Source organism: Callorhinchus milii, unplaced genomic scaffold, assembly GCF_018977255.1.
Source record: "Callorhinchus milii isolate IMCB2004 unplaced genomic scaffold, IMCB_Cmil_1.0 Scaffold383, whole genome shotgun sequence".
In the NCBI taxonomy this organism is placed as follows: domain Eukaryota; kingdom Metazoa; phylum Chordata; class Chondrichthyes; order Chimaeriformes; family Callorhinchidae; genus Callorhinchus; species Callorhinchus milii.
This window is the reverse complement of record NW_024705124.1, coordinates 32,056-58,808: the sequence shown is the minus strand read 5'-3', so window position 1 is coordinate 58,808 and position 26,753 is coordinate 32,056. Positions and strand designations below refer to the sequence as shown.

At 42.8% G+C, this 26,753-nt stretch overlaps 1 protein-coding gene across 1 annotated transcript in view; it reads right to left on the bottom strand.

Annotated features, from left to right (window-relative positions):
- The window catches only part of LOC121852068 (calcium/calmodulin-dependent protein kinase type II subunit beta-like), a gene marked incomplete at its 3' end in the record, with an annotated part of 38,710 nt that extends 12,475 nt beyond the window's left edge, over window positions 1-26,235 (bottom strand). Inside the window, 11 exon segments of the mRNA XM_042346182.1 lie at window positions 701-744; window positions 6,215-6,257; window positions 6,387-6,470; window positions 7,221-7,343; window positions 8,972-9,066; window positions 9,258-9,341; window positions 10,009-10,111; window positions 10,347-10,419; window positions 10,841-10,906; window positions 16,995-17,049; window positions 26,151-26,235. Of these exon segments, the coding sequence (XP_042202116.1) occupies window positions 701-744; window positions 6,215-6,257; window positions 6,387-6,470; window positions 7,221-7,343; window positions 8,972-9,066; window positions 9,258-9,341; window positions 10,009-10,111; window positions 10,347-10,419; window positions 10,841-10,906; window positions 16,995-17,049; window positions 26,151-26,235 (855 nt within the window).
- Window positions 26,236-26,753: the final 518 nt, after the last annotated feature.

Below are 26,753 nucleotides of genomic sequence, written 5' to 3'. Positions count from 1 at the left end.
GACATAGCAAATAAACCCTCTCAGTATTAAGTGCTTAGTTTATTCGAAGAGTATACACAATGCACTCCATGGAATCATCTAAATACAGCAGCATTCAAGTGTGAACTGGATATTTCCGTATTATATTGTAAAAGGGAAAAGAAGAGTAAGGGGTATATTTAATTATTCCATGTAGAGCATTTTTTTCTCCTTTCATTTACTTGGCATATGCGTTAGAGGTTTGTTAAAACTGTACTGTGTGCGGCAGTGGCCTCATGAGTTTTATTCTTTTCATAAAGCACTGAAGAGAGAATTTAAACATAGGCACATTTCTTTTTTTTAAGTAGCACATATAGTTGATATGGTACACATGGATAGTCATTGTTAAATACATAAAAGTATAAACAAAAGACTAGGTTTACAGTGACATCAAACAATCACAGCAGACATGCAAAATGTGACGTTTGTCGACAATACCCAGCGTGTTATTTGTCACATTCAGAACTTTCCTTCACATGTCATTGGATTAATAGCCCATAATATATATTTCATAAGCAGCACTAAACAAACAGCATATTTGCAAGCCCTTACGACAACCTCAAGGCCATTACGCAATATATTAACACAGATGATAAAACCATTAGGATTTAAACATTACATTGCTGAAACGCTGAGCATGTAAAGTTAAGCACTGAGCACAGCGTGAATTTTGCTGGCTCACCTTAACGCCATCCTGAGTTTTCTTGTTCAGAAGACTCTTGGCTGCTACAAGGGAACACACACCGCACCATTAGTAATGTGCAATCAATGCTATAAACTGAAAGCAGGAGGGAAAAACCCAATATCAGTAATATTACACAATTTTTCCTCATTCCATTCGGACAATCTGTTGAAAATGTATTAACGAAAAGATTGTACACATAGGTAAAGTCACATAGAAGGGAAATAATAAAATAATAAAAATAAAACATAATAAAATACAATTCTCACGACGTTTCGGCCACAACGCAAGCAGCCGTCCTCAGGTGAAGATTTAAAGCTTTCGTGACTGTCTTTCCGACAGACCTGTTCTTCACCTGAGGACGGCTGCTTGCGTTGTGGCCAAAACGTCGTGAGAATTGTATTTTATATGATTTTATTTTATTATTTTATTATTTCCCTTCTACGTGACTTTACCGAAAGAACCAAGAAGATGAATCCCTGCAGACACAAAAGCTTTAAATCGAAATTGTACACATATTTATTCATTGCAATAATGCTAATCCAGTTTGGGGAAAAAAGGCTACATTTCAAAAGGAATGGATGACTTGGGAGAACAGCATGATCCTCAATGAAGAGAGGCCCACATTCTCCATGGAGAGCATTAGCTGATGTCACAAAGACACTGCGTTGATGAACATGACGTAAACGTGCATCGACAAAAACTATAAGGGGCACCCTAAAATGTGACCGTATCCCAAGATGCTGTACAAAAATAGCGTGAATACTTGTTTTAAAGAGGGGCAACCAGAGGGAATGTTTTACTTCAACAGGGGACAGGGAGTCAAATACAACAGGAGCAGCAGAATAAAATAAGCAACCTCCCACCGAGTTCCTTACCTTGGACAGGAAGTGCATCCGCGAAGGGTACAACAGAGTACAGTTGGTTGGAAACATGAGAAAGGAAGAGAGACAAAGACATAGTTTAGTTTACTGTTTAATCTGCAGAGAAGACCTGGGCAAATGCAAAATGCCACGACTGAATGAAGGTGCACCGTGGTCCAAATGTAAGAGAGTTGTATGAATTTTGTGTTTCCTCATGCAGAGTTGGTGAGCACTTTTAAAATGCCCTCCAAGAGTGATTTAAAAACCATCATGCGTAGCACAAGCAAAGACATCCACCACTAAAGGTTGCACAACAGTCAATTGTGGACATGCAATGTCTTCTTGGTAATCTGCACCATAGGTAATTGAAATTACTGAAAGTATGTTCCCCCCCCCACCACCATCCCATTGTTTTAACATTGAAATGCCCTGCCAAAGTTAAAACATGTGCACAAGAACTGTATGAGCAAAGAAAACCTATCAACAGAGTATCTAACAGAACATAAAACCTGTGGCAAGGAAAACATATTCACATTTAACCATGCAGTTTCATGCAGTCATTTAACAAACTAATCACTTGGCATTCTTAATGGATATCTGGTATGAGTCACAGGTTCACTTTGTCAGGCAACATAATTCAGTACAGTATGGTCTTTGCGAACAGGCTATGTTACAAATTGAAATATTTATAGCTGGGTAAAAACAGAACCACAACCTTCACCCGTAGCTAAAGCCATCATCTGCTGCTTAACAATCAAATTCTACACTCTGTGCACGTGCGCATACATATGTTGCAGAGTTTTTCAGTCTTCATTTGGAAATCTCATGTTTCTGCTAAGTGAGTCAATACCACAGTATAAGCCTGGGTGACATTAAATAGTTGCTTAATGTAGGGCAGGGCTTTGATATTAGTATTAACATTTCTTTTTAATGGTTTATTTCAGCCACGCAGGCTATAATTATAATATCCATGTCTTCTGCAGATACGAGGTATTATGTAGCAGTTAGCAATTGCAGCCACTGTTAGCCGACACTCATATTCAGGTTTGCTCTGCCATACAATACTCAATTGAAATAAAAAAAGGTTACACCTGGTTTGGAAGAACAAATGACACGGAGCTGTGGTTAAGTGGCTTAATGACAAATATTTAACTAAATGTAGCACTGCAAATGCTTGTGGCCATCTTGCAATAGTAAAATAGACATTAAGCCAGCAAAATACTTGTAAGTATTTGAGCTTATAATGTAAAATTAAATAAAGGGAACGTACATTAGTATGGACAACAATGACAATGATCGAATTTAAAATAACCGCACCAATTGATTTAACATGCTGTTAATTAGAACGCCAATTATTTACGATAATTCTGGAGGAATAAATAATGAGTTGTTAATGCATCTAAATTTTTTTTAAGATTCAACAATCGGCCAGCAAACAACAGTTCATTTCAGCAAAATTAGGTCATGGAAAAAACCTTTTTAAACTGGTGAACATTACAGGGGATTATACCAAGTATCAACCTGCATCGCTTAAGGCTTTCTTGAACAATCATAACGGGTAGCATTCATTTTAAAGATATTTTTAAAACTGAATATATTATTAGTCTTGGCAGATGCGCAATCAACCTTACAAGCCACACTTTCAAGGGGAGTGATATTTAGAAATATAAATAGTAATGTTTATGGACTAGATTTATACGGCATTAGGCATGCACATGCATATATATATTTTTTCCTGTTTTAATTTTGCAAAATGCAACAGGGCTATGCTTTGTCTCAGGGGGAAAAAACAATTACGTTCCAAGAGATGTTTTAGAAGAATGACACTTTACAAGATTGGAAAATCTGAGCAAATTATATATTTAATTTGTGATCATTCTAATATTTGGATAATGTAGCATTAGCCAGTTGCAATCTTCTAGACAAATGCAAAGGGATTGAAATGGAAATGTACATTGAGTTATCATCATTAACTGTTTTTAAAAAAACCAAGGTTTTCATTGGCTTGGCTTTTTTGTCCAGTCATCGCAAAACACATCAAGAACTAATGGTGGGCTTGTGAAGATTTATTAAACTCTTTGGTATAATGTATTTAACATTATTGGGCTAAATAGATCATTTATATGGACAACAGTGGTCATAAAATTACGAAACGTTGTTGATTGGCATTTTGTGCATTTCATTTGTTGTATTTTAGTAACGGGATAACATTATTTTTTAAGCTCGCTGTGAAAAAAAATATACACGTAAGTAGTTCAAGTGGTTTTAAAAGAATGCACATGGCCTGCAGCGAGAACATCTGAAATTGCATTCAGATGGAACAAATATATTTTTTCTACCAAGCTGAGAAGATGAAGGGGAAATCAAAACGGTTGTAAACATGTGGACGGAAGATCACGACAAGAAGCACACGCAAGGTCGACTTGTTGCTTAAACGTCGTCCAGAGACTGCATGCGAATCGCTCTGGGTAAGGCTGAAACAAGATTCCAGCTGAGAGGTTTCAGAAACTCCAGTCGTCACACCTCCACGTGGCCTCACGTTTCAACGATTACCAATCAACAAATGTAAGAGATGTGCCATTACCCATTTGCATTTAAATTGCAGAGAGGAATGAGATCTGGACCTTGAGAACACCACTGAGATAGCCCAATATCTGGCTGCTTGAATAGAACAAAGCATGTTGGACACAGATGGCAGGCAATTCGGTGGAAAATGTACTGTTATAGTATTTTAAGTCAACTTTGTTCATTTTTGCACTTTGGGTAGGTAAGGCGGTTCTCGACCTTGCAGGTTTTATTTTCACATATTTTCAGGAGAATCATATTTCTAATCTCTAGGCAGTGTCTTGTTATTCCTCGCACGTTGCACACCTAACTGCACTGTACCATACACAGCCCTTCTAAAAGCCCTCGAAGGAGAAATAGCACTTTTGCTTTGTTATTGGTTCCACACTTTTGCTCTCAGGGGGCAACGAGGGGAAAGGGAGGTCACAGGTTGATTGGCTGGCTTGGTGGTTGGTGGACAAGGAGGGATGAAGTGAAAGGGGGTGGAAGGAAAGGAGGCGAAGTCAGGAGGATGGACATCGGTGCATGCAGGAAAAGGGCGCATGCGCCAAGAGCCCCATACAAATTTCCTCGTCTTTTGTTTAACGCCCACATACCTTGGTCGGATAGACCAGCGAGAGACACAGAAGCAGGGGCGGCTGGGGCACTGGTAGCAGCTGCGGCTGTGGCTGCTGCCGCCGCCAGCCCCGCACTACTCGCTTCCCCACTACCCGGGGGAAGGAAGAGGGGGAGCGCCAGTGCGATTCGTTTACCAGGAAGGCCGATTTATGATTGTGATTGTTTTAAATTTACGCAAGTGTTTATTTGCAGCCCCCGCACGCCCCACCCACCCTCAAATAAAATAAATTAAACACAAAAAGCGGGAGGGCCATATCCAAAAGAGGGGGGGGGGAGGCAATAAAACGACAAAATAATTAATTCTAACATGTGTACAGAGTTAACATTTGAGGTCACTTTTTGTTCATTACTGCTTTCCTTTTCGTGCATTGCAATCGACTCGCTTGTTTTAATGTCCTTGTGGCATGCAATATGCCATTATTCAGTGGCCATGGTTATTATATTAATTTAGTGTTTTAAACGTAGAGGCCATAATACCTACAAAACTATTATATAATGGAAATGCATATAGTCCTTAAAGGATTGAGCACACAATGCAAAAGGAAAACATCAATGTCTCATCTTGAAATACCCTTCTGTGTGCTCTCATGAAGTGTTCAATGAAGGTGTTTCCCTATACTACCCCTAAGCAAGGAGGTTAACACTTCACGGGCAATCAAGCTTTGAATATTGCTGGGAGTCAAGAGTGCTTTAAAAGAGCTCAACCTTCAAATCCAACACGAACACAATTGTGCAAATTAAGAAAAAAACGTGGCATTAAATTGCTATCTGGATCCGAACATACTACGCCAATCAACAGCAACTGAATACAATTATAGATCAGCATTTGTTTACATTGGGAATACGTTCCAAGAAAAAAGAGCAGAATTAAACTATATTCACTGAACAGCTAAAATAATTACTTAGAATTGTATTATTGCCACTGATGTGAGAGTATTTTTTTTAAACATGCAGCAGAAAGTAGAACATCCTCATGGTTATTTGAGTCATATGATTCCTAGTATAATTTATTTACATTGTTTTGTATTCTCCCCCCCCCCCATTTTCATCCGTGTGATGAGTCAGCAGAATTGTAAAAAGATATTTACTTTAAAGATTAAGGCGTTATACTGACGTCAGGCAGTCACTGTAGCCCAGTCTCATCAATGTATCGCATCTCTCAGTGGATATAAATAATTTGCAGACAGATGCTCACTTCATTTATTCAACCTCGTGAGGTGCAAATAGATCCACTATAACATGGGAGTTACATGTAGTCCATATAAATTGTAAGCAAACACATTTAGGTTTAATAGCGCATATAGGTTACGAATTTTAACCTGACAGGTGTAGCAAGCTTGAGCATAAACAATTTTGAAACCAACAGAGACGAAATAGGCACATTCAAGCAGCATGAAAAGGACATTTGGTACCAAACGCTTGCTCGTCACGGGCACAAAGGGGCAGAGATTACGCCGAGGATACCGACCTGAAAAGTTTCTTGTGGCCAGCATTGTCGTGAGGATAGCACCCTGTGCGAAAGAAAACAGTCATATAGATTGTTAATCAAATTGGCATGAGAATAAATGTTTATAGTCTTTGGTGACATAATACTCCAGCTCTCGTGTGTGCACCTTCGGAGGACATTACTCAAAACGCACCTTGAGTTTTCTTCTGGCGTTGAACTTCCTCAAGCACTCCACAGTCTCCTGCCTGTGCATGCAAGATGCCACGGTGGAGCGTTGCTGAAATAGAAAAAAAAGAATGATTGCAAAGTCATAATTGTATGGGGAAAGATTTTGGTCACACTTTGCATTATTGTGATGGCCAATCGAGATGCCATGTCTGTGGGGTTTTTTAATGAGATCTAAGATTTTGAAAGAAAACCCTTATACATAAAATACAAATTTGCATACTTAAAAATGAATATCAAGTGTTGGGATCAGATGTGTTCAACATCTCCAAATACACTGTGATTTTGGCAATAAAAGCTGATACCTGAACAATTGTAAACTCTTCTAGTTCTTTCGGTAAAGTCACGTAGAAGGGAAGTAATAAAATAATAAAAATAAAACATAATAAATAAAATAATTCTCACGACGTTTCGGCTACACGCAAGCAGCCGTCTTCAGGTGAAGACGGCTGCTTGCGTTGTAGCCGAAACGTCGTGAGAATTATTTATTTATTATGTTTTATTTTTATTATTTTATTACTTCCTTCTACGTGATTTACCGAAAGAACTAAAGATGAATCCTGCAGTCACGAAAGCTTTAAATCGAAATGTAAACTTGTGGCCTGCATACCAAAAATCTATTCCATAGCATGTTCCATTGCAAAGCAACATCAGAAGAAGGGCACTTTGCTTCACAAAAAATATAGCATATACACACAGAATGCTCACATGGAAATTACATTCTGTTCCAATCCCTTTCTTGGTACATGACTAATTTAGACATGGCATCAGATGGACTGATGAGCAAGTCAAATGATCTTACGCAGATCCAGGGATGTTTGAGTGCCTCTGCAGCGGTGATACGCTTGGCCGGGTTGATAGTCAGCATTTGGTTAATGAGATTTTTTGCTTCTGCAGTCACGGTATCCCACTCCGGTGATGGAAACTTGAAAGGCAAATAAGGTTTGTTAGAAAATACATCGAAATGATGCAACAATCATTTACATTTTGCTCCCAATCAACAGCTTAGTTTAAACTATAAAATTGTGCAAAGGGAAATTTACATATAAAAGGGAAAACCAACTTTAAGCAAAATCTTTAATTACCATAGCAGACTTTTGCTCCACTTCAAGAATAAACTATGGTGTTTCATAAGCAAGTCGACAAACATGTTACGTTGAATGTTTCTTATAATCATTATGCCACAATATTTCTGCAGCCACTCTTTACTAAAATGCCCTTGTTACAGCACTGACACCATTCCTAATACCAGCACAGCGTTGAAGTAATTTATCTTGTCCTTAAACCATGACTGCACCAACAGCTTTTAAAACCCTGTCACTGTCAAACAACTTCGCATGTCGGGCTTTGTCAGAGGCCCCAGCATATGGATTGCAGATGGCAATAAGTTCTGGGCTGCGTATACAATAATGCTCCGGATCATTCCATCCATGCTTTCCCAACAATTCCATCTTTGCAAAGGCAGAGTGTGATATATTGGGAAGCAGCACTCCCTTCCTCAACAGTCCACAGGCATTTCTGAAAAATCACAAGACTTCAGATATCAACCTCCCAACAAGCAAAACCCTGACTGATGTTGACGCATCAACCGGCGAGACCGTCATCATAAGAAATATGCTCACATTCTGAATGCAGTTGTTACATCGACTTGTAAGCAATGCCACAGTTCATGCAGTCATCACGCTGCCACTTAATTGTCTTAACACCCTCGATGGACTAAAAATATAAGAATTTGCTTATTTTTGAATGCGCTTTTGTAAAATGGCACCAGCATCTTTGATCACGTAATACGTGTCCCATGTTGTAGGAAACCCTAGAGAATTGTTACACGTAAGAATCAGGATCATATCGGGTGGCGCAGTGGCACAGCAGTTAGTGCATGACACGATGAACCTAGCTACCCGAGTTCCCAGCCATAGCTACCATCAGAAACAAGGTGATACATAAATCAGTTTAGGGGTTCCCACTTCTCTAACCCTTACTTATCAGTATGGTGAAGTATGGTCAAACAAACCCAAATAACTGTTTTGACATTGGGAAGCCTTCATTCAGCAGAGGACTGACAAATGAGCTACAAAATAGGGGAATCTTCAACAAAACTCACACTGAAATAAGTTACAGATTCATGAAAATTATCTTTCCTGATAGGAAAATTCCTCACATCACATACACACACAGTGGTTTCTATGGGACTGTAAAGTTAACCACGTGTTTCTCCAGTCTTTTTTGAGCTGCATTCACTCCCATAGAACGCTTATATAGATTTCACCATGAAATGCCGTAAGTACCCAATGCAATCTGCTTAATCCAGATTTTTCATTTTTAGAGAAAAAACCACATAATACCCAGTGGGCTGGTCTGAATGAGTGTGGATTAGAGTGGGCATCATCTACAGTAGATGTAAATATATTTAAGAACGCTGGTGGCAAATGATGAGATTCGGTTAAATAATTGTGTCATTTTAAATAGATAAATCATTTGGTGGTCGACAAAATTTCAGGAAGCATACGTGAAATAACATATTTGCGAGTGTACGAGTGCTCAGCTACATACATCATATGCTCCAGCTTTGATTTGCTGGTAAAGTTTGTGCTGATCCTCATCCCAGAAAGGTGGGTACCCCACCAGTAGGATATAAAGAATCACACCTGAAAAGTGTTGCGAAATAATAATTATCAGTGAACATCAAAAAAAATAACAAATTAGTTAACAATGACAGAGGATTCAAGAAAAATTTACAGTGCATGTTAGTCAAGGTCTCATAAATCAAACAGGTAAGCATGTGCAAGGAAGCAATAACGCAACAAGCTAGGATGATGGCTAAATTCATCAGCCTTACCGCAAGCCCACATGTCCACTGGTTTTCCATAAGGATCCTTCCTGAGAACCTCAGGGGAAAGATACCCTGGAGTGCCAGCAAAACCTGTCAAAAAAGGTGAAGGAAATTTGTATTAAATGTGAGGTCACTTTAAATTACAGGTGGTTCAGTGATCATATTCTGCGAATGGTCATTATATACCTGTAACTATTACGTACGCTTACAGCACTTTTGAAATAAATCTACTGCTTGGATAATGGCCTCCTCAAACCGTGTAGGTTGGGGGGGATTGTTCGATTGTACTTGATCATACTCGTCAGAGAATTTTAGTGAAAAGGAGGCTTTGTACACCTTGCTAAACACTGTTTTTGGCAAGTTTTGCCAGTGTCCCATAGCTGTGGACACTTGGCAACGACAACAAAAAACAACAGGGAGCATAGACTTTAGAGAATCTAAAGCAAAGTACAAGAATGTATTCTGCTGCATTACCCTCTGCTGTCCACCACGCAGCCCTACAGCTGCCTATGATAACCTGGCATGCATGGTGGTTGCCAATTCAAGCACTATCAATCCAACTTAGCTTCTGAGATCTGATTAGATCGAACACATTCTAGCTTATTTGCACATGCATATCAGATTTTCCATTAACAAAAAATTGAGCTAGAAAAGTGTACAGCTTAAATTTTGCTATCCACATGAGCACACCAATGAATAAAGGATGGGAAAAAATTACTGTGAGGTTCTATCTTTGCTCCTGCAACACTCCACTTACCAAACCAAGCCTGCTGATCACCCTGCACCTCAATGGCGAGTCCAAAATCCGCCAGCTTCACAGCAGCTCCCTTCATCTTGCTTGCTAGCAACAGGTTCTCAGGCTTCCGTGAACACAAAAAAACACTTTGCAGGATTACCAGGGTTAAGCTCGGTATTAGGGCACATGGTGCCTCCCGTTGTGTGCAAGCTTTAACAAATAAAAAAGTGAACGCAGTGGAGCAGGAAACACACGAACAACCAGAGCTCTGACGGTGAATTACAAAACTTGGTGGCATATGTGCAGCTTCAGAGGGATATCACCGAGTCACTCGCATTAAAATAATAAAACATTCATACCTTGAGGTCACGATGCACGATGCCATGCTGATGGCAATGGTGAACACTTTCCAAAATCTGCTGGATGCAGTGGCTGGAAAGGCAGAGGGTTGTGAGCTTAGGAATTCATTCTTTGAACAAATATTTGTAATTAATATCACCTGCAAATGTGGCACGCTGCTCTGTATTTTAGTTTTGTCTTGTTTTAAAGACAATATGCAGTATATATAACAGGTACATTTACACCTCCACCCTCTGCTGCCTGAAACAGTGCCACAGCAGCCTACAGCATCTCTGCTTTATGCACGATGACCATCCATCCATGCGCTATCCAGGCTCGACCTGGCTTAGCTTCTGAAATTTGGCCAGACTGGACACATTCCAGGTGATTTGGTCATCGGCATTGTGTAGATTATGTATCGTATGGATTACGTATCGTGTAAACGCCCCCCACCAAAAAAAAGATATGATCAACGTTATAAAGATGTTTATTGTTGTTTTTATTATATTCTCACCTGGCATCAGCCTCACTGTAATACTCTCTGGCTACAATGTCTTCAAACAGCTCTCCTCCTGTTACCCTGTGAACGTCCACAAAGAGGTGCGACATTTAGCGTCACGTGGCATTCGGAAACGAGGTGTCACTGACCGCACATTACAGCTGGCTCTCCGTAGCCGTGGCTCTCGCTCTTTGCAGGGCGATGGCCACAGGGTGGGGTAAAAGACCGAGGAAGGAATGTGATGAAGGCTGCGAGGGCAGGGGGAGGGCAGGAAATACAACTATGCCTTCTGGCCTGCTACATGAATGTACCCAGCAAAGGCAAACGGCATCTCACTTTGAAGCGAGCCCGTGACTGATCACACGCATCCTTACACCGCAAAGCAGTGTTATTCACAAATAGCTTCGAGGCAGGGAACAAAGTGGAGCCATTGCGCACGAAGACAAAACATATAGTTACATCAGCAAACCCGCATTTTGGAAGAAAGCTCCGCTAAAGCGTTAGGCGCCCAATCGAAAATGGTTGTGGGTTATACACCTATTGATACTACAAAAAGGATTTAGTTCAATGACAGTTCCTTGTGGGTTTTTTCCCTCTAGGTGTTCACATTGGCAACATTATGAGATTTATCTTTCACCCTATGACAATTGAATCACTTGGTGGACGGTTTTGGATCCCCATGTGGCTCGGCTATATTTAGCTTCGGAGCAGGTTACTGTGACTGCTTAGAGGAGGCGAGCGGAAGGGATGAGATGGAAGGTCGAGTCTGCGGGGGTTCATGTCAGACACAATCAGCAGAGCAGTGAAGCAGACATTGCACACACACCGCTTTCTGTGCATCTGGACATTCACCCCTGAAATTTTCCTCTTGCCCATCTGCGTCACGTAAATTACTAGAGATATGAGCTCATCGCCCAAGATTGTTTTTTTGGCTTCTGGTAACAGAGCAACATGGCAAAGTGTTTTAATTCATGGATCTGCAAAGTACAATGATGGAGTTTATTTATTAAAATCTAAAATGGGAGTAGTTTTTTCAATACCTTGCACAATTAAGTATGCAGTGCATCACTACCTGCAATATATTTAGGTATATTGGTTGCTTAGACAATACAGTTTGTTTTTGGGGCAGACACGCTAAGGCAGACTGATTTCTGATCCAACACTTCCAATTCATAAATTTTCATGCTGGTTATACCTTTTAAGGAAAAATCCAGATTTACAACTTGTCATGTCAAGAGACTGGAAAGAGGAAGAAGATTATTATTATTTAAAATCACGAGGAAACAAGACCAAAAAGGATTTCTATACGGAGGGATATAAATTGCCGTGCAGCATGCAAAAAAAGTCACTGCGAAAATCGATGAGAGACTGCAGCAGAGAAGGCTGCTGTGAATACAGATTACACCAGGAGGTGGCTTTGTAAGCTAGGTCACATGGGCTGAAAGAGTGGGTGGGTGGGAGGGATGGAGATTCTGCAACTGCCAGAGATTTGGAGATTTTTGTTTGACGGATCCGCTGCTGCCCATTAGTAACCATTACAACACTTAGACGCATTAGCGTGCGCGTTCGTTCGGGGTCTCTACCGCAAGCACCCGTGGCCTACCGCACGAATGGCACAATGCATCGGTCGTCAAACACACACGCGCGCGTACGTGCATACGGACAAAAACACGTGCCGTGTACTCAAATAAAAGAGCAGGTGTTTTCGCAGTGTCAAGAAAAGTGTGTCAAGGTCATTCTGTTGATGCAAATCAAACGTGGCTTCCAACTTTTGTAAATGCTAACCAACTAGGCTACATACACAAAGCTAGGGGTATTTTTTAATGGACATATGGTATCAAGTTGAAAAACAAATATTTGATGAAAGGACTTGAACTATCTAACTTTTTTTATAGCTGCGTAGAAGGGAAATAATAAAATAATAAAAATAAAACATAATAAAATAATTCTCACGACGTTTCGGCTACAACGCAAGCAGCAGTCCTCATTCTTCACCTGAGGACGGCTGCTTGCGTTGTAGCCGAAACGTCGTGAGAATTATTTTATTATGTTTTATTTTTATTATTTTATTATTTCCCTTCTACGTGACTTTACCGAAAGAACCAAGAAGATGAATCCCTGCAGTCATGAAAGCTTTAAATCGAAATCTTTATAGCTGGTTCGTAAGCACATTAGTCACAGTTGTCGCTCTTGTTGATGTTATTGAGTCTAAAAGCAAATCTGTCTCTGTTGTCTACACACCAGGGGTTTGAAATCTTCTAGCTGTGGGCCCTACCACCCACAAGCAGAGAGAAATTTTGCCACATTCCCAAGTTGTCTTTCAATGCAGAACAAGGCCATACAAATCTGATGTCTCTTGTACTCTGGATGGGCCAACCACAGTTGGGTATTGTGTGCAGCCCTCTCGTGCAGTGTGCTGAGAAAGAAAGGATCCAGCCACCTATCCAAGGTGGCACTCGTGGGTTTGTTGATGGGTGGCAACTTGGATATTTAAAATATTTGATTGTTACAAGTGGCCAGGTGGCTGAGAGGTTAGAGTGCTAAGCTGGCACAACTCTTGAGGTCCTGGGTTTGAATCCAGGCTGCCCAGCTTTAATTAAGCTGGATTCTCAAGTGACCGCACATAACATCGAACACGTTAAGTTTATCCATAATAAAGGTTTTTGGGTTAGATCCTGTAAATATATAAACGTGTCGTTAAAACCTGCCACTACCCGACACAGCCAACTAGTCAGGGTTGTCACGTAAACAGAACGTGGCCAATTCGTCACTAGTACAGCACACTGGTGTGTTGGAGAGCCAAGCCACACCATTCACAAACTGAGTACGACGTTTCGCCAGTAATTACAACTAGCTTCATCAATTACTGGCGAAACGTCGTACTCCGTTTGTAAATGTTGTGGCTTGGCTCTCCAACACACTGGCGTGCTGTACTAGTGACGAATTGGCACGTTCTGTTTACGTGACAATCCTTACTAGTTGGCTGTGTCGGGTGGTGGCGGGTTTTAACGACACATTTATATATTTACGCGATCTAACCCAAAACCTCTATTATGGATGATATTGGTCGCGAAAGCCTACGTGTTAAACATTCAGTTTAGTTCTACAGTTTATTTTTCTAAATTCCAGCTCTGAAATTTAAAACAAAGATATTGGTTTGATTGTGATGTGACAAGCATTACTCTCAGTGGCAGAGGAGGTGGTAAAGCGCCGCCCCACAACTTCATGGACAAGGGGTCATGGGATTTAAGATAAAGAGCACTCTGGGTACCCGCTTTCTAAACAAGCACCGTATCTCTTGATATGACACCGATGGCATCATTGGGATATAATTTGGGAAAAGTATCGCCGTTTAGAATAGGAAGTCGTGGGTGAATAGAGTTTTGGGGCAGTGGCATGGGTCTCTCAACCCAGGGCAAGTGTGGTGACTGGAAGCGACTGGAGGTCAAAGCAACCTGCTGACAGAAATAAGCATGTGCCGCCCATGCTTAAAAAACCCTGGCAGAAATTATCATCTCTCCATGGAGTCTGAATCTAAGTTTGAGATCAACTAGTTCACGCTACAACTAGTCACTCAAACATAGATTGCTTACAATTCTAAACCTATGACCTTGTTTTGTTTGCCACATTGAGAGTCCACTTTGGATTCCACTATAATGACCTTTGTAAAATAAAATAATGCCGACCAGTACAAGCAATACTCTGAAGCTCAAAACGGACAAACTTTTTGAGTTGTACTTTTGTACAAGACTGGAATTCCTAAAGAGTCTGTCAGTGATGCGACTCATGAAGGTTACATCTGTGTTGCCAATGGTTAATGATCTGCAACCACTGAATACTGATGTCCTTGCTCTTTATTTATACAAATTTGTGCTTTCAAAAGTTTAAGGGGATTACACTCACAAAAATTTGGGACTTTACACCGAAACTATTTTTGTACAAGAACCTTTTTAAAGAAGTATAGTAAGCCTTACATCTTCTGACGATATAAGACTAAGACTTTTATTCGGAAAGGTATCATTTCATCTGTGTGACATTATGGAACACATTTCACATAGTTGATTAACAATATTTTACATTAACTTAATTGTTCTTTTTAGACCGGAGGTCAATGACAATCAATCTTCTTTACAAGTGGAATGCCTACAAATGTAATCATGCCAGTAAATGTTTTTTTATTTACTAATTTATTTGCCAGGTAAAGCCCACTAAGCTGTTAGCTCTTTTACAGGGTGACCTGGCCACATATGATCGCTCGTCGAAGTGGCTTATCATGTGGGAATTTACAGAAGCTAAATCATTTAATCGTATGTTTATAAATGCAGAGGGTAAAACCTCTGGACCCGGAGCAAAAGCCACAAACCCACAGGAAGAGAGAACATGCATACTCCAAATATACAGGAGTCCGGGTGGAGATGGCACCCACAACACAAGATGTTATCTCCCTCGTCTGGTATGCAGGTAGTCGTGGGTTAGATCCCGACCCTGAAGCCTGCATATCTGGAGTTGCATGTTCTCTCCGTGGTCCCGTTGATTTTTATCCGGGTCCTCCGGGTTTTCTTTCCATATTAATAAGCATGTGTTGAGAATATTTGGCTGCTAGAAATTTCCACATGATAAGCCACTTATTTGAGTTACCATTTGTGACCAGGTCACTTCTCAAAAAGAGCTATATAGCTCAGTGGGTCTTAGCTGGTAAAATATATATTTAAAATTGTTTAAACAACCTCCTTCACACCAGGTGAGGGTGATAACATCACCACTGCGGCGAGATGCATATTGAAGGTTATAAAACTGAAGACAATAAAAAACAAGATTTGGGCTAGAACCATTCATGTCCATCTTAAAGGAGACAAGACGCTCTCTCAGCGATGGCGCACGCCTATAATCTAGTGAAGGCGAGGGGGGTTAGTGGATCATAAAATGCTGTGGAACTATTCCATGGGAGTGAAGGTGAAATGCCTGGCTTGTCAGGAGGATGCAGTACAGCAAATGTTGATTTATCCTCACCGATTCTGTATTGTATCGTGCTGCCCCCTCGAATGTGGGGTTTTTTCTGGGTAATCCGGGTTTCTTCCACATGTATAAAAACTAATTATTTGGCTAAAAACATCTTAATATATAGAGGACTGCAGAGCTTGAACACTTATTGGTGCTAGCTCACCACCCGATTTCCTTTCCTGCTTGACAGTGGTCGGTGAGATGCAATTTGCATCAACGATGCTCCATAAAACTACATCATTATAATATTGACATTATATATCTGCAGGTTTAGCACTTGTGAAAATAGGAGTAATGAGACTGGTTGTGCGACACTGGTTTCTACATTTAAGTTCTGCCATGTTACATTAAAGCAGTGTCATGCAAAGACCCCTGCCTCGACTGACCTTTTATATCCAATAAACATCAATGCAACAGGAAAAATGTAGTTAAACACAACTTCCCCAGTCTTAAAACATAAATGTCAATACTGGCCCAGAGTTACAACCTTTCACGTCCTACTTTTTGTGCCTTCACAAATTTTTTTTACAGTCCGTAAGTGATCTTAGCATTAAAAGACTATGTAAAATGGATACTTTTACCATTTATGATGCAACAGTGTAGCAAGCGAGTTTGATTATCTGACTTTGAGTTAGGGTTATGGCAGTATAGGAATGCGTTTGTGACAATCCTCTGGCTTCATAAAATTACCATAAAAATTATGTATTTGTGCGAGTTCAACCATTGCGTTTGCAATCCTCTGAGTAATGCAAGGAACACTTAACTGAAGTGGACTAAGACATAAAAAGCACCATTCCATTCTGTGTCTCCAGATTTAAACAAAATATATTTAGTCCAGCAGCCAGTTCGCTTTCTAGACCAGTATTATCCAGTAGCATTGTTTAAGGAAGTAAATTCTAGGGTGCATCAGTCGAATCAGCTTGTTAGACACATGGTGCTGGGTTGGCAGATGCTATTCGAAAGAGCACTTCAACTCAAAAAGAAAGGTGGCATTGGTAGGTAAGCATAAAAATAACCTGCGCTAAGCTAGTTTTTCATTCATTGATGCATCGTGGGGGTGTTCAGCTAGTGCTTGAATATCAGAACTTCAACTTGGTTACACCATCTATGTGTGAAGATGGCTACAGCTCAGCAAATGCTTATAAGAAATCAGCAAAAGTATACTTACAGATCAAAGACCAGGTAATGGAAGCCTTCCTCTGCTATGCTTTCATGGAGACGTACTGCAAGAAAGACAGAAAAAGCACTTATAGTCAAACGTTATAGACAAGAATATTGTGATTAAAAGAAAAAAAATACTTCAGGATATCAGATGCAAAAATTCTAAAGAGACGTGTGTTCAGCATACTGATTTTTGGCAGTGAAAAACTGCGGTGGACCAGTGGTTAGCACATTGAGCAATCAGCCCAACAAGCAATTTGATTCCCGGCCACGGTTAACATCAGTGGCGAGCGATAATCTGAACCAGTACGGGGCACGCCTGTCGATTCAACTTGCACTGACCAGGGTGAGGTTCACTGTGGGGAGGTCTACATCCAGCAGTAGATTGACTAAAGTCCTGTAAATCGTTATTATTATTATTCTTAACTACAGACGATGTAGGTTGAACAGCCCCAGAACACAGACTTAATCTGCAGTGAAGCGCAAACAGTGCCTCGTCTGCTTCAGTGTCATATATTAGAGGGACATGTAGAGCTGATGATTTGAGCACTGTTAAGACGGTGTGTGGGCCTGTACCCCCACAATGGTCATCGTTGACCTAAGTTGGAATAAAGGAAATTAAATTAATGAAAATGTCAAGGAATAACATTTTGGAAAAAAAATCTAGCAAATATTATATATTAAAGATCATGTTATTTTTAAAAATCTTGTCAAAAATATTTCCACATTTTCTTTTTATTCCCTTCATGGTTTTGCATATAAGCAGGCATAAGTAATGTTTTGTAATATTTATAAAGTGGATGAGTATTTCAACAGGGATTTCTAAGGATTCAAGCCAAGTTTTTTCCCTTGATTTGTATGTGCTTTGATCACTAGATCAATTTGCCTTTAGCAGTTACATAAGTCTGTTTAAAAGTGCAGTCACGTGTAATGGCACGTACAAATATGGAGTACTCCATAGGGACATTGTCTTTTCCCTTACTTCCTTCATGTCTTCCCACCTGAAATTATTTATTTACAAAGTTTAATAGCAGTGCATTGAGGGGAGTGTGTTTATGTATTCCCACCAATTGCTTACGTACATTACTGGGCGAATAACCATGCATCGAATCAATTAAAAGTGGTACATGTGTTCACAATATAGACATTGAATCTTTAGTTAAAATGCATGTACATTATATGTTGTGGCTACATTTAGGCTAATAATGGTGGGCACAAAACAGTACAAATGAGAAAAAGAACGAGAAATAATACAAATGAGATCCTGACATCGAAACTAAATAAAAATAAACGATGAGAATTTATTAACAATAAATCGTGAAAATTCATCAAATCACTGGGCGAGGAAGGGATGGGGGAAGGGTGAATCATTGTCCACGGCCAGCTCTTGTCAATCCGCTGCTGGATGAAGGCCGTCCCACGTCTGTGAGGCTTATACATTTCACCATGTTGATCAGTGAAATTCGTGAAAGTGGGAGCATAAAAGCACAGGACAAAATTGGATTTTGATGCACTTCCCTACACTGCTCTCTAAATAGCCCTTGCACCGCGGCTCTGATAGCTCAGAGGTATTTGGCGCGAAGGGAAGCACCTCAGCATGGTTGTGAGGAGCCATACACTGTGATGCCATCGCGAAACAGAAATCGTCGTGGCAAACTTAGCATCGTGTAACCGTGTACCCAGCGCGCTGCCGGACCAACATAGAATGCCTTCAAAATTTGGACCTCAAATGGGATCCGTCAATTTAAGGGGGAGCCTTGACGCTGGAATCATCAGCAGAGATACTACGCAAGAATTCCTGCACTTGGTTTCGCAGAGTATCCACGGTAATTTCGGTAATGCAGGTACCGAGCAGCGCATCCGAATCTGCCGCCCCGTGCCTGGGCAAACACGCGAAATTCCGGAAAATCATCCGCTGGCCTCGAGCCCTACAAGCTGGGTGGATGGGACTAAATCAACGTACTTTTACACTAATTGCAGAGCGACACATATTTCGCTTAGTCGCAGATCTCTCGCGATAGCTCCAGCCAGGATTACCCTTTGAAGTGGCCACCAGTCTCAAGCCTCAGGGTGCAGCCGTGGACCGTTCGGGATTATCAGATTGCTGCAACCGACCCGGTAGATATTCACACTAGTGCGAATAGGCTAAGGCCCTGGTCTTTGTGAACCCCCGGCTCCTCATCATCCAACGAAGCCATCAACTTTATTCAGACACGACGGTGGGTGTCCGGACTTGTGTGTGCACATTTTGGCCCAAAATAGATGAGTACTCGACACCCACTTCGCTACGTAGTACTAGGAGGCTCAATCCCAGCGCTGTAGACGGTTTGACGGGACACGACTTCGGTTCTCCTTTCCGTTCCATTGGACCTAACGCTCATCATCCATGTATATAACCGTCACCGCCTCTTCAATTGGTGACAATGATCGGTAACTGGGGTCGTAGCAAGCCTCGTAACTCGTAGAGTTTTGCCGCAGAGGCGCTTTTCTCCAAACCATGCATGTCAATGCTTAGACCACCCTCCAGCTACCGATTGTTCCTTCTCCGCAGTTTTGAGCTGCGGATCGGGATGATTATTCCCCTCCCTATAGGTCCTGTGCTAATACGAGTGCCTCGTCGTTATGAATCGCTCTGACGGTTTCTGAATCTCATTTGACCCAAATCTGACAGCAGACACTCAAGTGAATGTCAGTGTTGTTATAATCAGTTAAGCATATATGACAGTCCCCAGTGGTACTTTGCTAGACGCCTGTCGATTTTCGAGGTATTCTATAACGATTACGAGTCTCGTAGAATTCGTTTCACCGTGCTTCATTGACCTAGAGCAGCCTATTTGAACCAGCTTGTCATTGGGGTTAAGAAAGATTATTCATGGCAACACCGTTTCCGCCGATCCAAGCGCATTAAAGGCAGCTTGTAGCTTTGGGGAGTGTTAAGCGTCGTGGCTCTTGCACTGCCCTAAGCACTGCATGCGGCGCCGGCTACTATATGGCCCCCGTATCGCGCCAGCGCACACACAAGCACTCAGCATAAGATTGGGTTCAGTCCTCCAGAGGCGGTTGATTGCGATGCGACTCGTGCCTCTCTTGTCATCACACGTGATTCAAACTGGAGCGAGGTTCAACTACTCCATCAAGTCTTCATTAGGTCCGAGGAACAAACCGGTAGTAGCCATATCCGGCCAACGAGGCCTTAGGCGCAAACCTTCGCTAGACCCATTGGGTATGTTGGACATTCAGCATCCCCGAAAATGGTATTCGAAACATTGGGTAGACAACGGCGGCGCGTATCTTGAAATTACAACTTTATGGAAGAGATAAATCAGAACCTTAATCTAACGAGTGCCGCCCGAGAAGGGTACGTCTCCACTCGAACTTCATCAGACTTGGGCGTACCGTGTGGGGCCCTGCGGCAACAAGGATTAATCAACCTCGCAATAAATAGCGCATGGTCTCAACGTGTTATTTCCACGGTCCAGATTTATTACACGAGTGTACCGCTTCATGCTGCTAGGCCCGAAAAAGGACTGATTTACTTCCGGTGTTCATACCATTTTAGTGCGGTTATTCCTTCGATAGGGGCGTCTTGCATGTGTTGTTGTTGCGCCCCACTTAAGGCAAACCGCATGGGTTGACTTTCGAGGAGTACCATAAAAGCGATTTACTGGCCATAGTTCGGTGCGTCGCAAGCTCACACATTCTAAACGAACTACTGTGTGCAAAACTTACCGCTGAGGGAGGCGTTAGTGGAGTTGGTCGGTACGTTGTCGCAGACAGTGGCCTTGTCGCTCTCAAACAAGTGGGGCGCTGACCTGAGACCTGTTACTCATGCCACTCTAGGAGCCATAGCAGTCAAGGCCCGGTACTCGCCGAATTTAAGCCGGTACTAGGTTAAGCAGTCGCTGCCTTCCGGAAGTCACAAAACACTCTTCAGGCCCAACGTAATTTGACTTAACTAAAGGACACTTGTTCCAGACCACCGTAATTGCTGGTTGGAGCGGTCGAGAGTCGATATTCTGATTATTTACGGTCTAAAGAATTTCCCCTTGACACATACGTCCAATCGGGACCTGGCTCGAGGACTCACGATTTTGGCGAGGTGATCAGCGTGCACTATCGTAACGTCATCTATTCTCATCGTATGGTCAGGTGTATTATAGTGATACCTTTGAAGTCATTCTCAGAAAACCCGTTGATACCGGACGAAGATTCATTCTCGCCAGAGCAATAGTTACCAGAGTTGGTTCAATATCGGTTTCCAGCGCATCTTAAACTTCCTGTCCCTTCCTTGTCTCATGCTGCGTGCACGATCAATTGGAGAAGGGAACACACTCTCTACCAAGTGTGCGTTAATCCCGATTTACCTACTATTCAGGAGAATATTCCTTCGCTGCATACCTGGCTAACAATACCGCTAACTGGGCCATATCCCTTTAAAGCACACCTTGTGAATCTCTAACTTTGAGAGGGGGTATGCTGCCTGCGTGTGACAAGTCTCCTGTACCTCGAAGATACAGGGTACGTTTGGCGGGCAGACTACCCGCCCGCTCAGCCTGGCGATTTGACTGAATCCTGTGGACCCATTTGCAGAACGCTTTTTTACTATGCGGAAATCTCTTTATCAGCGATATATGCTTCCGGGAAGTTTTGGTTCTTCGCGCTGCGCTAATTATCATTAAACGCGAGTACTGCGGAGCCGGGGTCCAGGTCGGCAGGATTACATATGTCGCAACGCTTGGCCGGACGTCATCTTTGCAGTATATCCCCTAGCCATACGGTAGCTCTCACAAGCGGCCCTGCTGTCTCTATGCGTCCTGTCGGGAAACGGCTCGCTCCTTTGCTGGCTTACCTGTTTGACTACAGTTTAACGTTTGACTTCCGCTCGGGTGGACCTGAATATAAGTCCAGAGCATGGATGCTTTGGTGGTCAAGTTTCATGGTACGGCGAATGCGAATGAGTGAAAGACGGATTTTCCTAGCATAGTGCTTAGGCTATCATTACTGTTGCTAGTATGACCGTGTGAAAGACAAAATGCAATCTTAGTCAGTGGAGTGTACTGTATGGCGTTACCCAGTACGCAGCCCTCTGTGTAAGCTCACAAGATGGTTACGCAACAAGATGCTCTTTTCTACTTTACCAATCAGTAGACTTGAGACCCTCGCCCACCATCCCTTCACGGTCCCTGGGAGGCTATGTTAGCGTCTATTCTCCTTTTGTGTCGGTACCCTAGGGCCAAACGCAAAAGTTCTTGGTTTGTCTAAACTTTGGGTTTTGGTCGCGCCTGTGCACCGTCCCTTTCGACTACGGGTTATGATGTCCTTTGAGGTAGCTTTACAACCTCTATTTTCAGCGCCCTACGTTCGCGCCACAGCGAAAAGTTAGCTTCCATATATGCGCGGGTTGGTGTCTATAGTTAACAACTTAGACGTTATGTTACGCGGTAGGGTCCGTTGGGGGCAGGATCGATAAGCGTTAAGTATTCACACGATAGAGCCGTTAAATGCTGCGATGATGAGTTTCGGGAAATGAAGAACCTAGCCGGTACTATAAGATAAAAGCACAAAGCCATATGTCCACTCAGGCGATTAGTCACCTGATTATTCCTTGGAGGTCTTTATTTCGCTTCTGTACACATGTTAGTCGGGCAGTGTTTTAGGTATAGGTTTGCCCGCACCCTGCTGTCAAGTTTCTAGCCTTACACTTCTACGTGCAGCGATGTCCAGTCGTCAATACACAGAACATCGGAGGTGGCTTTTACCTAAACGTGAAAGGAAGATACTTTAAAGGGGAAGCTAAATGGGAGGAATATATTGATCATGGTTCGGGCTGTGTAGTCGTCTTGTACTGCGTTTCTAGTCAGGTGGGTGTGTCGTGTGATGACGTGGGCCCAGCGATAGCACTAGAATGCGATAAAGGGGAGAATCAATGTCTCATCCACGTATTTTGGTGAGATGCTACACGAGTCTCTGACGCACCGCATGAATCGAGTTGGCTTGAGACTTACCCAATATGTGCTCGATTCCCGCCTGGCATTAGTGGAGCTAGACCGACTTACAATCATATAACCCCTCTCGCGCGCAGGACAATCTCGCATCCTTCAAAGTGAAGTCTCGAGCTACAACATTGCTAATACATTTCGAATTTACTCAAAGTCGCACGAAATGCGGTCTTCTTATTCGATAACGGTAGTTTCGATGGAATTGGAAATCCCCCGAGGCTACGAGCGTAGGCGACTTAAGCCGGTGATTTTCGGGGAGCGACGAAGTTCGGCGACTGTCCAGCTGTGTCTATCGACCTATGGGCAATAATTGGTCGATCAGCTGTCCGGACCCGCACTGAACCACACACTTGCGATCGCTAGGGGTATTAAGTCAGAGCGCACCGAGTATGTTGAGGTTACGTGGCAACAGGTACGCTCCCACAGGAGATCGGAAGTTTGGGTGGTGTGATATATGTCTGTACTTATTCAGGTAAAAAATGGTGATGAGTAGGTAACAGAGAGAGGCTTTCTCCCAAGGGCAATGTTTTCATGAATCGGCGCGGTTACGCCCTTGGCTGGTGCCGTCGACCCTGGTGCCTTTTCGTTAGATTTGTACTGGGGGCTTGTTATCACACACGCAGTCGACAGGGACACGTCGAGTTTAGTTCAATAACTCGCTAGCACATCCGAACAGAGAGGTCTTATACATAAGTGGAGATGTATTTGGCTCCCTGAGCCTACAGCGTAGTGGCCTTGCTATTCAAACTTGCGGAACGCGTGTCCGGGGCTTTCAAACCTACGAAATATGGTGCGCTATTTGGACAAGTGCCATAGGATAGCATAAGACCTGCGAACCCAGGAGGCTGTATTTAGCATGCGACATAATCCCGGGGCATAGGATCGGTACGTTAGCAAACGACTCCCGTGGCTGTATAACCAGGACATTTGTGAATAACCTTAGCTTATACATCTTTTTAAACGGATGCACGTCACAAAATATGTTGATACTATGGGCCAGAATCCTCTACGGTTGTCATTTTCCGTCTGTGTGCTTTCTATATAGTTTTGCCGTTACATCCGACTTACAATGAAGTCTTGTACGTTAGACTGCAAGTAGAAGCGCCTCCTCAAACAACCGTTCCTTAGGGCTGAAATTCTCTAGCCAGATGTGCCGTTTTATAACTGAGCTAACCGAATGCGGACAACATTTTGCTGTTGGAATACGACGCTTTATGCTCCCGGGAGGGTACATCAGCGTTAGCATACGCGGTGGCAGTCGATTCGGGCGTGCAGCACAGCCTCCGGGGGTTAAAGAAACTGAGATACGGTAATCGCCGACTCAACCAATTGTACAATAAAAGATGGACGTTTACCGGGTATTTCATATGCTACCCAGGCGAGTGACTGCGTCAATGTGATCACTAACCAATAACTCCTAGCCACGTCCTCTAGCTACTGCGCTAACCGATTTTCGAGCAAATTATCCGAGGTTGTGCATATTATCATGTCACGACTTGGCCTAGCATCTATAAGTTTTTGCCCCTTGAATGTCAAATTTAATACAACAAATGAGTCGCTTCACCTGATTTGGTCATGATATGACTGACGACCCACCATAGTCGCTATTCTTGTCGCAAGTGCTAGGGCAGTACGGCTCTGGAAGGGATCAGTTTTGGGCAGCAGCACGGCAAGAATCCCCAGTTGCAACTAGCGCCTTTCTCCTCGGCTCAAAGTGCTCGCCACGCACCCGAACCGGGTTACGATAACCCAGTGGACGTGTGTGTCTTGAGTATCGCACTGCTGGTCGCAAATATATGAAGTACTCACTCGTTACACAATAAGGAGTCGCTCACGACTCGCCTCCGAGACCCAATATGCTCTCCACGATCGGTTCTACAAATGAGCTCATAAACAACCTACCAGTAACCTGGTCACCGCATCTTGCAGCCATGCGCGAGCGTACCACACGGAGTTCAAGCAGGTGACTCTGGCACTGATAATACTAGTAACGAGCCATGGGAGGACGGATGCATATTCTCATGCCACATTGGAAAGCGGGCGTTGTTTCCCGTAGTATCATATATTTTCAAGAGGTCACATTTTCTCAGAAGACATTCTAAGCATTTTTCTTACCTCTCCGCACAGATCGTAGTCTAGGTTCCATTATATGCCAAAATTGGCCGCAAATCGGAATACCTTGTTAAGTCAAAGTGTATCTCGATAAGCAAGAACGCCTATACCTCTTGCGCAGTGAGGATATCCATGGTGAAGGAAGCAAGATGGAGATAGGGCCACGTAGTGCGACAAGGAGCTGTTAACTCCTTCTTTACTGGCTCATGAAAAATACTCTGAGGGAATTGGGTACAGCATCTAGTACATATACTGTACTTTTAATTCCGAATGATATTACGTTCGTTCAATCGTTATCAGAACGGATCGATCATGGTTGAATTTTCGTCACAGTGGCCGAGTGCCTATGGCATAGAGACAAAGCCAGGATTATAAGTGTCTATCGAGTTAGCACGCCCACGGAAGTGTGCGCCCATGTCATCCCTCATACGACAGATTGAGTAGAATATGACTCAAGAACGGGGGAATCTTTTGAACAACCGGCACCTACTAAGAAACTCAGCTCAATGAGTATAATTGACAGGACATAGTGTTTGCCCTAACCCTTTATTGGAATTGCTAAGCCGTATCTTCTGTCGCGGGACTCGTTGTTGAGCTGTCCCTCGGAATTTCCGTCTCACTTATCGATCAAATCGAGAGCGAATCTATGCAGTACTATATAATCCTTAGGGACCTGCTCAAGACCGCAGCCCATGTTTAGCTAGCGCCAGGACCCGGGACTGCAGGCGGCGTACCCTCCCAATGTTATCACTTCCCGATACCCCAACGTAATCCTATCAATGTTTTCCACCGTCCTCCCGTACCTCGCGGTACACTCTATAGAGAGATTCGAAAGACTCTACACGCACGATGGCTTATTGCAATATGAGGCTTTGGGCGTTTCGTAATCGGGGGGAATACGTTCGAACGCTGAACGTGGGTTTGCGGTCAAATCAACTTGGAATTTCTTGGGTTTCGCATAGCTTAAGTCGTTGTCATATATCGCTCTGCAGGAAGGCATCCTGCTAACAGCTTTGGCTTCGTGCTATCCCGGAGTTAACAAGGTATATTACCCATAAAGTAGTTGCTTAGAGTGGCCTTAGCCTCTCGGTTGAGGTACCACAGCGACCATCCTGAGACCGCCGCCGCAATCGCCATCAGGTAACATCTGCCGACCTAAAGGAGTTTGGATGCGGTCTCTAGCTGGAATTCGCAGACCGCAATATGGAATCCCCTGATGGTTGATGCCAGTTTCGGTACTTGTATACTCATAAGTGTTGTGGATTCAAAGATATTAAAGGAACAACACCCTCGCATTCCCGCTACTGGTGACCCCAGGGGGCACCCTTGCCTTGTCATGATGATATTCTAATTTTCAGGTGTATTACTCCGCCCTTCCAGTTAGCTAAAGGCACAAACTTCTGCGGGGGCTTATTAAGATCCGACAGATGTAGACCCGGCGGACTTCGGGGAAGCAGCTATTTTTAAGAGACCGAGAGATAACGTGTAAGGACGTCAGGATCGTATTAGCAAAATCTACACCATCCATATATTTCCATTGACATTGTGGCCCCCGATTCAGTTTAATTCGGTCACCAGAGTGTCTGCACTACGCGGTTAAGTGGACCGCGTACCTTTCTTCCCATGTTTTGCCCTTAGATTTTATTCGTCGTCGT